Source organism: Budorcas taxicolor, chromosome 21 (assembly GCF_023091745.1).
Source record: "Budorcas taxicolor isolate Tak-1 chromosome 21, Takin1.1, whole genome shotgun sequence".
Classification (NCBI taxonomy): domain Eukaryota; kingdom Metazoa; phylum Chordata; class Mammalia; order Artiodactyla; family Bovidae; genus Budorcas; species Budorcas taxicolor.
In genome coordinates, this window is record NC_068930.1 from 61,471,572 (window position 1) to 61,484,180 (window position 12,609).

The following is a 12,609-nucleotide window of genomic DNA, read 5'->3' on the forward strand; positions in this document are numbered from 1 at the left end:
TGTAAAGCTAACCATGTGCACAGAGGTGTCCTCCGTCCTCACTGCACTCAACATCCCCAGGCACCCCTGAGGTGGGATGGAGCCTGGCCCCCTCTGGGCTCATGCCACGGAGGGCGCCCCACCAGAGGGGGCAGTGCTCGGATGCTGCCAGCCTCCCAGGAGCCTGCAGCACTCCAGACCCCAATCTTGGAGCTCTGTTCTTGACGCCCACCCAGCAGAGGAACCCCCTCCTCCCAGAAAGAGCACACAGTGGGCCGGGGAGCCCCAGGGATGGGGAAAGGGGAGAAGGGGCCATGGCACATGTGTACATCTACGAGCCAGACCCGGAGAGCTGAACTGAGGGTTGAAACACCTTAAGTCAAGCTGACCCCATGGAGTCAAGACTCTCCTGAAGGAAGCAGACCCCTGCCCCTTCTGCAAAGACCTAGCAGGCTGCAGGGCAACTGGCTACACCTCTTTAGTCACTTCAGTCACGTGTGACTCTTTTGGACTGTAGCCTGCCAGGCTCCTCTGCCCATGGGATTTTTCAGGCAAGAATACTGGAGTGGGCTGCCATTTCCTCCTCCAGGAGATCTTCCCTAAGCAGGGATCGAGCTCCTGTCTCCTGCATGGCAGGTAGATTCTTTACTACTGAGCTACCTGGGAAGCCGCCGCCGCTGCTGCTGCTAACTATAACGCATCAAATATTGCCTGGTGCAGAGCCCAGGGCAGCACAGCAGTACTGGTAACTCCCTTACCCTTCACATCAGCCATCACATCCCCAGTTACAAGTGCAGGACAGAAACTCAGAGAGGCTGGGTCATCTGCCCAAAGTCACATAGCTGGCAGTGCACACAGCCAGACCCGGTCCCAGGTGGGAGTGACTCTAAAGCTGTTGTGTCAACAGCAGAAGCAGTTCCCTCCCAGCAGGCTGACCTGCTCTGCATTTGAATGGTCTACTCACACTAATGACTGCAGTTGCCCTTCTGTCCTGAACCACCCCAAGGCACTGACCAACAGAGGGATTGTCCAGTGGTGTGATGGGTCAGGCAGAAGGCTGGGGGTCCGGTGCTGGGGAGGGGACTGTGGGTTCCAGGGCCATGGTCTGGCTGCTCTGAAGCCTTCCTGTCCCCCCACCCCCGGGTCTGGCCCAGGAGCAAGTCCCAGGCACGGAGCCCAGGCAGGCCCAGACGGGGAGGCTCCACGAGGGCTCCAGACCTCAGGAGACGGCCGACCTCGGCCGCAGGCAGGGATTTCCTGCCCCCACCTTCCTGCCCACAAGCAAAGGGACCCCTCGGCTTCGTCACAGCATATACCACACCACTCGGACACACATTCTGTTTAGAGACGTTTCCCCACAGATACACGCCAGGGACAAAGACACGACCTAAATCTACACGCCGCTGCTGGGTTTGTCCACGTTTCGTCATAAGGTCATGGGGGAGCATTTCTGATGGTGGGGCTGCCCAGGACAGGCTCTCCCACAGGGTCTTCCAGGAGGGTCAAACCTCTACCGCCCACGTGCCTCACAAAGGGGTCCCCAGGCTGGGCTGTGCCCCTGGAGGCAACGTCCCAGACGTGATTCCCCAAGACGGTGACAGACTCAGCCGAGCCCCTGCTTGGCCACCGGCTCCACTTGCCCCGAGAAGGCCTCCTCTGCCCGGCCTCCCACACCATACCCGCTGGCACTCTCTGCCTCTGGGACCCTGTCTTCCCCACTGGGGCAGGACTCTCATCTCAGGCATCTTTCCCTCAGCACCCAAGGTGAATGGCCACTGGGTGAGTACAAGAATGAACGTGAGGGTGGGGGGATCACATGCACAGCAGGTCGAGAGCCCCTTCCTCCTCCCACCCCCTTCCCCGATTCAGCAGGACCTGCAGACTTAGGGGCAGTGACGGGATCTTTTTTGGGGTTGGGGGGCGGGCAGGCCTGTGCCCGGTCCAGAGCAGGAAGTGACCGACACTGACGGGCCAGAGGAAGGTCAGATGGTGGTGTGGCTCGCATGGGCTCAAAGAGGGCAGGGACGCCCATCCCAGACTTGGGGCAGGAGAGGCCCAAGGTGCAGGTGGAGACAGGGTACCGAGCCACCAGCTGGTGCGGTGGGATCCAGCAGCAGGGCTGTCAGGCTCCCAGAGAGACACTGTGAGCTGAAAGGAGCCGGGTGGAGCGGGGAGGCAGGGGCAGGGGAGCCAGGGGGCTGGAGGGGGACGGGGCTATCAAGTCGTCAACTCCTCCACTCACCTCGTGAGAGTTGGTGCCATGAGCCACTCTGGTTTTGCAAACTGTTGGTGGGGGAGAGAAAAACAGGAGTTAGCAAGGTTACTCCCCTACAAAGCCCAGCCTGGCAGATACGGAGAGAAACTCTCAAAACCTCCTGCGGCCCCTGGGGTAGGGAGGGGGCTCGTGGGGAGCTGAGGAGACAGGCTGACTCCACCAGGGCCAGCATCTGCCCTCAGGGGTGCTAGATGGTCACCATCAGGCCAGGCCCTTACCACCCAGGCACCGGGGCCGTGCCCTCCCCAGGCGGTCGAGGCCTCCCTCCACCCCCAGGAGTTCAGGTGCTCACTGAACGGGAAGGCCAGGCCGTTCTCCTCCAGGAGTCGCATGGTGTCATCCCCGCACAGGCTCGTGAGCTCCATGAAGGGCGGCGAGCAGATCCTGTCATCTGGGGACAGAGAAGAAGCCTGTGTCAGCACTGTCTGCTCCGTGGGGCCCCTCAGCACCCCTGCCCGCCCCATCCAGCAGCCCACACCCGGAAGTCACCCGTGGGTGTGCAGACACACACGCGCACACGTGCCCCAGAAACGAGGGCACAGTCATTAACTACTGTCAACAGCATTCCGGTAAGGATGGGACCGACACGTGATAACAGCAAAGCCTGAAGATCAAAGAAAAGTGAAAACCAGACTGACTCAACTCCACCTCCTCAGTCCGCACTTGGGCTTGTGAGCACGCACACACACAGCGCTTGACAACAGGATGCTGTTTTGTGACTCGAATTTGCACTCCATCAACTATGAACACTTTCCGGGGGCAGTGAAGACGCCCCTCCATACACAGTACTGGCTTAATGATCATCGGAGGATGACGCCAGCCCTTCAGCTCTTAGCCTAAAGCCCGCACTGCTGAAGGCTTTGCATACATCACGTCTGAAGTCTGCAAATAATCCTATGGGGATGGGAGGGCCGGGGGCGGAGGAGATGCTGAGGCTGGGTAGGGATTAAAGAGGGGCTTGCTGTCACACAGGGACCCCTCTCCTAGAGCCTCTCGTGCCTAACAGAGGGGCTTCTGCCACCGCCGTCACATGGATGGGCCACGGACAAGCACACACTCCCGACCTCCTCGGCTGCCAGACTCCAGCTCCGCCCAGCCCCCACCCAGATCCCCTGCCTCTGCTTTCCTAAGTCCTCAGTCTCAGGGGGCTGCCCGCCTTCTCTGCACACCCACCCGGTGGGTTCCTGGAGTGTTCAGTTTTCTGATAACCTCTGGAAGATGGGTGTGCTCTGTCAGGACGATCCTGGAGCCAGGGGCACCAAGTGAAGGCAGAAAAAACCATCCATGGGGAAACAAAATGCATTCTGAATCTCTCTGCGGATTGCTAAATCGCACCACTGGCTTGTTATTACTACTCTGTCTACCTCCGTCCCCAGTCAGGGCACCGGCTCCTCAGGAGGTTAAGACCACCCTGTATTTCTGGGCACAGGGGCCGGGAAAGGCTGAGCATTAGTGAGATGGGGGGTGACCCCCACACACACACCCACAAACTTGGAAGCCAAACAACAAAGCAGCTTGTCTCCAACAGCTTCTAGCTACTTGGCTGGCTAGCAGGTCAGTACATTAAAACATTAAAACCAAGGTACGATCCAGCTTCACATATCTCATAAAAAGCAAGTGCCAAGAATTACACAGGGTATATTAAACGTGCTTTCATTTCCCTCCTCGTCCCCCACCAGCAAAGTCCAAAGTCCAAACAGGCACAGAGTGATGGCAGATTCTGGGGTGGGCAGCGTTTCTCGGGGACCCAGGGAAGGGAGGAGGCCTGGTGGACAGCGAGGCAGGCCCTCTGCTTGGAGCACTCATATTCCTCACACAGGCTGAAACAGAGGCAGTCCTTGCCCGAGGTCACTGGACAGTCACATCCAGGGTAGGACAAGGAGCTGGGCTCACATGGCAGGTCAGGAAGAGAGAAGCCAGGAAAATCAGAGCATCAAGGGAGTGGGTGCGGTGTCCTGGCTCTTAGCTCTAAGCCATTATCTAAATGGGGCCCTGTTTCTCCACCCCCTGCCCAGAGTCAGAGCCGGGGTGGAAACACTGGTGAGGGGCTGGCAGGCACGGAGGGAGGCGGTGATCTGTGCAAAGGCTCCCTGCTGTATATCCTCTAGCCAGGCCCTAACGGGGTGTGAGACTCCAGGCCAAACAAACTAAAGGGTGTGGCAGCAGGCAGGCTTGCGGCAGCACCCACCTGGTCTGGCAGGGGACCCATCCTGGCCCCAGCCCTCCCACGGGAAGGCTCAGAGATCCCTGGAGGCAAACAGACGGCGTCCTGTTAAGAGCTTCCAGATTTTTTGGAGCAGGTGAATCTTTTATCATTTGTTGTTTAGTCACTAAGTCATGTATAACTCTTTGCAACCCCATGGACTACAGCACGCCAGGTTTTCCTGTCCATCACCATCTCCCGGAGCTTGTTCAAACTCATGTCCCTTGAGTCAGGGAGGCCATCTAACCATCTCATCCTCTCTCGCCCTCTTCTCCTCTTACCCTCAATCTTTCCCAGCATCAGGATCTTTTCCAATGAATTGGCTCATTGCATCAGGTGGCCAAAGAATTGAAGCTTCAGCATCAGTCCTTCCAATGAACAGTCGGGGCTGACTTCCTTTAGGATGGACTGGTTGGATCTCCTTACCGTCCAAGGGACTCTCAAGGGTCTTCTCCAGCACCACAGTTCAAAAGCATCAATTCTTCGGCGCTCAGCCTCCTTTATGGTCCAACTCTCATATCCATACATGACCACTGGAAGTGATGTCTCTGCTTTTTAGTACGCTGTCTAGGCTTTTATTATAGATTCGCCTTCAATGGCCTCCCCGCCCCAGGTCATCAAAGCTTTCCACCTAATGTCACGGCTAACGGCCAACAGTCAAGAAACCCCACTTGTTAACATGCCAAAACTGTTCCACGTAGTCTGCAAAACAATCATTTACCTTCATGAGAGCCCCATAAGGAGGTGCTGTCACCCCCATTTTAAAGATATGGGAAATGAGGCACAGAGAGGTGAAGTTCCCTGTCCAGGGTCACACAGTGAGTAAGGGGTGTGGTTGGGGGGCTCATCCCTGGGCAGCTGGATCCCAAGTTCAGGCTACTGACCACGGCCTCCCTAGCAGAAAAGTGCCTGCTCCTATTAACAGAATAAAAGGACAAAACTCACACAATCCTATCTATAGATGCAGCAAAAGCATTTCAGCTAAAACTATAAAACACTTGGAAGAACACACAGGTGCAGGTCTTTATGACCTTGGATTAGACATGGTTTCTTAGACACCAGAAGCACAAGCAACCAAAGTAAAAAATAGACATATTTGACATTGTCAAAATTTAAAACTTCTGTGCTTTGAAGGACACTATCAAGAAAACAACTCAAAGAACGGAGGAAAATATTTGCAAATCATGTATCTGCCAAGAGTCTAGTATCCAAAATACATGAAAAACTGTTAACAACCAAACAATAAAGAAGACCAGTAACCCAAGTTAAAAATGGGCCAAGGGCCCAAAATGGACAGTTCTCAAAATAAAGACACACAAAAGGCCAGCAAATACAAGGAGGAATGCTCAACACCATGAGGCATCAGAGAAATGAAGATTAAAACCACACGTGCGAGGCTGGCTACAACCAAATAAGACAGACAGTAACAGGTGTCCTGACACTTGCTGGTGGGGACGTGAGATGGCCCAGCTGCTCTGAGAAACACTCTGGCAGTTCTTCACACAGTTAAACATAGTACCAGCAGTCCACACCTAGCTGTTTCCAAGAGGACGGAAACACATGTCCACACAAAAGCCTGTCTGGGAATATTCACAGCAGTGTTATTCATAACAGCCAGAAAGTGGCAGCAACCCAGGTGTCCATCAACTGATGAGCTGGTAAACACAAGGCGATATAGCCACACAATGGAATATTATTCAGGCATAAAAAGGAATGAAGTTCTCACGCATGCTACAACATAGATGAACCCTGAAAACATCATGCTGAGTTGAAGGAAGCCAGTTAGAAAAGCCACAGAATACATGACTTCATTTATCTGAAATGTCCCGAACAGGCAGCTCCGTTGAGACGGAAAGGAGACGGGCGGCTGCCAAGGCCTGGGGGGCAGGTGGAATGGGGAGTGACTGCAGGCGGGTCCATTTCTTTTTGGAGTGATGAAAATGTTCTGGGATTAGATAGTTGTGATGGTTGCACAACTTTCTGAATATATTCAAAATTACTGAACTGTATCTGCACTTGAAAAAGGTGGATTTTATGGTATGTAATTATACCAATTGAAAAAAAAAAAGGAAAACACCCCAGCGGCACCAGCTGAGATCCATCAGGTGCAAACACTTGACCTGTTCAAGAAACTGGGCTAAAAAAATGCTTTAGGTATAGCGTCTCCTTCAGTTTTCCAGCAAACCTGCAGAGTCCCGTCCCCCATCACCGACCCCGCTGAGTCCCGGGTGAATCAGAGGAGGACGAGGGCAGCGTTCCCCCAGAGATGTTTGGGGTCCAGATGAAATACAGAGACGAGACATTCCTAATGAACAGGCTGCAGTGAGCATTAGACCAGACACCCGCACCTTTCCGGAATCTCAGGCTCTGGTGTCAGAGGTGGCAGCAGGGCCCAGCAGAGATGACAAAGGACTGAGTGCCTCAAGAAAGGGGGGCCATGCACAGCGCCGCATTCTTCTTCCCTTATCCTAACTTGAAGCTGGCTGACCACACCCGGAGCAGCAGGCGTGACCAGCTGCTGACCCCGCGCCCTCTCCAGGGTGGGCCCAGGACTGGAGACCATCCAGGTCACGCTGCCTGAAAGGCCCACAGTTCAAGCTTGGTCACCCTCCGATGGGTCAGGCTTCAGGGAAGGCAGTCCTGAGCCCCACAGGGCAGAGGCTGGAAGGGACCCGTGTCCCTTGCTGGGCTGCCAGCTGCTCCACGCCCAGGGCTTGTCCCAACTTGACTCACGGACTGTAGACCATGATGACTGTAGCTTGACCCAATTTCTGGTGGCTTATAGCTAAAACCATCCGCGACACCTGTGCGATCGCAGTCAATTAGGAACTACGACTGTTCCTATTTTGGTTCTCAACCACCAGCCACCAACGACAACAACAAAAATGTGTCTCATCCTAGGAGCCCAAGATCCAGCTCCAGGAACACGAGGCGTGCTGCTTCGTGGAGCCCACGCTCCAGGTGCAGGGACCAGGCCACAGCCAGACGGAGGAGTAGGACGGACAGCCCGACGGGGCTGGCGGGTGACCTGGGGATCGCGAGGGGCTGCCTGTGGAGGTGGGGTGTGCCCAGGAAGTGCCTTGCGGAGCCCAGACACGGGATGACGAGCAGGCAGGCTGGGCATCTGGGGCACGCGTACACCCGGCAGACAGAACGGCCGCTGCAAAGGCCCTGCTTGAGGACACGGTGTTCCCCGGGTGCACACACTGACCCAGCCTTGGAGAGGAGGATGTTGACATCCGTGTAGCCTGTGGACTCAGAGTTCACCTGAGTGGGAGGGCTGAGGAAGGGGCCAAACCCTGCAGCAGTTGAGCCAGCGTCTTGGTGGCACGGGACACGTTGGCCCTGTCCCATGTGAGGGTCGGTGACAGCAGCAGTCCCTGCAGCTGTCTCCCGACTCCCCAGGAAAATCCCAACAATGCCAGCAGCTCTTCTCCCCCAAATAGCATAAAGACTCTTCCTATCAGTCAGCACTGGGAGCCCAGGAGGCTATTTCTGGTTCCCCGAAAAAGGCTACTTGTTTATCTGTCATCGTATTTCTGGATGGGAGTTGGAAAGGAAGCCTTTTTTAGTTAGGTGGTGGGTTGTATTCGGTTAACAGCTGAAGCAGCAGCCCCTGGGAACCTGAAACACCCCCCTCTTCCCTGTCCGCCACCCTCATCAGAGTGTGAAGTCAGAGGTCCTGGGAGATGGCAAGTCCCATCACGTCCAGAAAGGGGAAGAGAAGAGTTCAGGTCACGCACAAGTTATGGGCAGGCCCAGGGTGAGGGCCCAGGTGTCCGAGGCACACCCTGGCCTTGCCCACTGCCAGGGAGAGTGGCCACTCTCCAAGGCCACTGGGGGCAGACGCTACAGAGCCAGCAAGAGGAGCGAAGGCAGTGGCGAACAGGCGTCACAAGGGGACCGCCGGGGGAGGCGGAGACGGCACTTTGAAGGTGCAGCTCTGCAGCCTGGCTTTGAGCCTGGGGTAAACTAGCTGCAACTTTTGGCGAATGACTGAACGATGCTGGGCCTCGCTCTTCTCATCTGTAAAATGGGAACAAGGCCCCCCTCAGAGGGTTGTTGGGAGGCCTGGCGCATAACAGCAGTGGTGATTTCTCTTACTACACTGAGCGAGGCCAGCTGGGCGGCCCACGGGAGAGCAGGCAGGTTCTAAATGGTGGCTTGCGGCCCACGTCCAGTTTCTGGGGATGACAGTGCCGGGTCTCCCACTCCATGGCTTCCTGGCTGCATCCAGCATGGTGCCGACACCAGGCTGTGAAGGAAGCCTTGGCGGGGCTCTGGCAGGGCCCGGGCACAGCTGTGACAGGACTCTGCCTCAGTCCATTTCTTCCAGATGATACTCGAGAGAAACAAAACCTAGGGGCAGGGACAGTCCCCGAGGACACACAAAGGCTGGAATCCTCTGACGTTTCCATGAAGGGTGGGACCCCAGAGAACGACGCCCACGAGTGAGGGCTGTGCTGAGGCGAGAGGAGCTGAAGACAGGCCAGGGAAAGAGCCCGTGGGGCCCGGAGCTGGCTGCGTGGTCCTGGGCAGCAGGGAGGACCTGCCTGGCACGTGTCGGGAGCAGTCACTACATTCGAGGGCTCTGTCTCCCTCTCTAGAACGCTGGTTCCATGAGGGCAGGGACCGGTGCATTTTTTCACCCCTGTGGGCCCAGCACCTAGAACACCGCAAGCACACAGTAGGCACTCAACAGGGGCTTGTTGAGTGAACGGACTGACCCTCGACGGCGCCCTGTGCACAAGGCCGGCTCCTCAGGTATCTTGGCCACATCTGATCAGATGCAGAGTCCGTGGTCGGCGTGCCTGGGCACCGCCGACCCACATTCTGGGCCAGCCTGCCGGCATCCGGCCCTTTGGCCACTGCCGGACCCCCACACCCCGCTCCCCCCGAGGCCCGCCCCGCCCCTGCCCACCCCCAGTTTGTTCCATCTGAAAACACAACAGCCCTCAGAGCTGACCCCGCTCAGTCTGGCCACCGGCTTCTCCGGAGGACTTTCCCCTGCAGAAGCACCTTGTTTATCGGCTTTGCTGTAACCGTGACTGGACTTTCCTTTTAAATTGTTTTCCACTGAACGCTGCTGCCACTATTTTCCCATGATTCTGCATTTCCTGGTAACCCAACTGCCGACGTTTCCCCTCAGGTCAGACATTTATGTTTGTGCCAATTTTCCTCCACCGTAGACAGGGCTAAACATCTCTCACACATGATAAGGCTTGGGGCTTGTGATAAATCATTTTCAGCAGCCATGTGCCCAGGAGCTGGGGGTCCGGGGCCCCCTGGAATCAGCATTTCTGTGGCTCTTGCCACAGAGCCATGCTGCTCCCCAGAGGGACCATGGGTGAGTTTCCTGGGGAACCAGCTATGAGGGGTCTTCACCATGCTTATCCAGCCCTGCAGAGCCCCGCTTTCAGAAACTTGGGCAGAACTTTCATGAGGGAGGGTGACCGGTGACATAGTGAGTGGTCCCACCCCCCACACACGTCACTCTGGGGCCTGCAGGCCCCGTGGCAGAGGGAGCGAGGCACAGAGAACCAGGCTGGTCGGGGGGAGCCCCGGGCAAGGCCCATGCATTACCCAGGGAGCAAAAACCCAGAGACCTGCATGCAAGTTCCAGCAGCTCTCCCCTGAGCCTGGGCAAGACCCAACCTTTCGGGTTTTGGGTTCCTGATCAGTAGTAGACTGACGGTCATGATTAATCACTCCTGTCTACTTGCTGGAGTTGCAAGGAAGAGGAAAAAGCACTGTGGAGTCTGTACCCACTAAAGAAGCCAACTCCTGCACTTCCCTGGCGGTCCAGCTGTTGAGAATCCGCCTGCCAATGCAGGGGACACCGGTTCGATCCCTGGTCTTGGAAGATTCCACATCCGAGGGGCAACTAACGAAACCTAACACACTGATTTCACAGGCCCTGAAACCTCTGCACACACGGGGCCCTCAGCCCTGCAAGCTAGCCCCTCTCGGCATCAGAAGCTCTGGCTTGTCCTCCAAGCCTTGGGTCAGGCCACCTCCCTCCTCTAAGCATCACCTTCCCCCCACCCCCTCAGTGGGCTCACCAGGCCCCTGTGTGCCTGGGGTTTGAATCTTGGCTCTAACTCATATCAGCCACGTGACCCCAGCCAAGTAACTCTACTTCTGCCTCAGCTTCCTCACTGAAAAGAGGACAAGAGCAATAGTATCTACTGGTGACTCAGTGGTAAAGAATATGCTTTCAATGCAGAAGATGTGGGTTTGATCCCTGGGTTGGGAAGAAGCCCTGGAGAAGACAATGGCAACCCACTCCAGTATTCTCGCCTAGGAAATCTCATGGACAGAGGAGCCTGGTGGGCTACAGTTCATGGGGTTGCAAGAGTTGGACATGACTTAGTAACTAAACAACAACAGATATTTTAATGATGAAATAGTTCCTTAATACAATTTCCTCTGGGAGGAGCAGTCCCACCCCAAGGGTCTGGGTAGCAGTATCGGCCTCAGCTGTATCACCCAACACAACCCATCCCAGGATCAAGGTTGGATGATCCCCTGGGACAGACAGAAAAAAATCAGTGGCCCAGCGCCGGGGTTTCTTCCTAGCTGCTGGGGTTTGTTAACCAAGGGACCGCCTTCTTGGCACTCTCACCCCTGAACCATCTCCCCACTGCAGCTGCTCTAACCACACACCGCCAGAGTCCCGGTGTTCTGCTCACCTCACCAACCGAGCCCGCCACCGAGCCTGCGCTGCGCACAGCGGCTGGATCCTGGATTGTCTTCTTAAAGTTCCCACCTATATACTGGGGCAGCCCTTGGCTCAATAATCAACCAAGTCAGATGTGAGTCAAGGTTTGAAGCCTTTCCAGGTCTCGGAAACCTGTATTACAGGCTGCACTGCATGTGTGCGTGCCCAGTCACTTCAGTCTGCCTGACTCCTTGCGACCCCAGGGACTGTAGCCCCCAGGCTCCTCTGTCCATGGGATTCTCCAGGCAAGAATACTGGAGTGGGTTGCCATGCCCTCCCCCAGGGGATCTTCCTGACCCAGGGATCAAACTCGCATTTCCTGTGTTGCACGCGGATTCTTTCCCACTGAGTCACCTGGGAAGCCCATGGGCAGCACTGTGTCCCCCTAAATTCACATGCTGAAGGCCTGACTCACAGGATCTCAGGACGTGCCTCTTATTTGCAGACAGTACCTTCCAAGACGTGGATTAAGTGAAGATGAGGTCACACAGGTGACTAGTGTCCTTGAGAAGAGGAGACAGGACGCAGACAGAAGACTATGAGTCAAGGAGAGAGGCCTCGGAGGAAACCAGCCCTGCCAGCACCTTGGTCTTGGACTCCAGCCTCCAGAACTGTGAGAAAATTAACTTCTCTAATTTAAGCCACCCAGTCCGTAGTGCTCTGTTGAAGTGGCCCTGGCAATTACACTTCCCGCCTCCTCTCAGAAGGCAGAACCAAGTTCACTCCCAGCCAAACCCCGAGCCAAGCAGAGTGGTCTCCCTGTCATCCCCTGGCACAACCCCTGGGACTCGTCTCTCCCTCACCAGTTGGCAACAACCTACCCAGCCAGCATTGCCCAACCCCTTGAGAACAAGCTGTCTCATCACAATGATACCTCCCAATAGACGCCCCAGCATCTTCTACCCACAGTCCCGCCTGTTCCACCATGATCTCTCTCCTGCATCGCTACCTTGCTCAGTTGCTCATCTCTGGTACCCTACTAAATGCCCACATGTTTGGGTTCTGACTCTGCAACCAGATGGTATATTGCTTGGGGTTGGGACCTGGCCTGACCTCTAGCCCAGTGCTGCTCAGAGAAGGCAGCCCTCAGAAAAAACTCTCTGACAAGTGCACATGCGTGAGATGAACTGAAGATGGAATAAAAGTGAGCTGAGCCTGGAAACGAAAGGAGAAGGGGAGCACGGAGGGGCACAACTGACCAGCACAGGGTAAGAAAGGCGGCAGTGGCCTGCAACTCCTCAACTGGCCGCCATGTGGCGCTGTCAGCCTGGCACAGCCCTGGTGACTGTGGCCACCGGACTTGTGGGTTGGGCCTGGCCTGCCAACCTGCGGATTCCAGTCTTCATGACTCATCCAGTGCCAGACTGTCCAAAGTCACCTTCCCCCTGCCGTTATGCTGTTAGAGGGCAGGAGCCCCGTGCTCTTGAACCC

At 56.0% G+C, this 12,609-nt stretch overlaps 1 protein-coding gene across 2 annotated transcripts in view; it reads right to left on the reverse strand.

The window, feature by feature from the left end:
• ITPK1 (inositol-tetrakisphosphate 1-kinase) overlaps window positions 1-12,609 on the reverse strand; it is a 153,028-nt gene that overhangs the window by 19,389 nt on the left and 121,030 nt on the right. For both annotated transcript variants that reach the window (XM_052659501.1, XM_052659502.1), the window contains 2 exons: window positions 2,547-2,645; window positions 2,222-2,262 (listed from right to left, as the gene is read on the reverse strand). In XM_052659501.1, coding sequence (XP_052515461.1) covers window positions 2,222-2,262; window positions 2,547-2,645 — 140 coding nt within the window. The remainder of the gene's footprint in view (window positions 1-2,221; window positions 2,263-2,546; window positions 2,646-12,609) is intronic.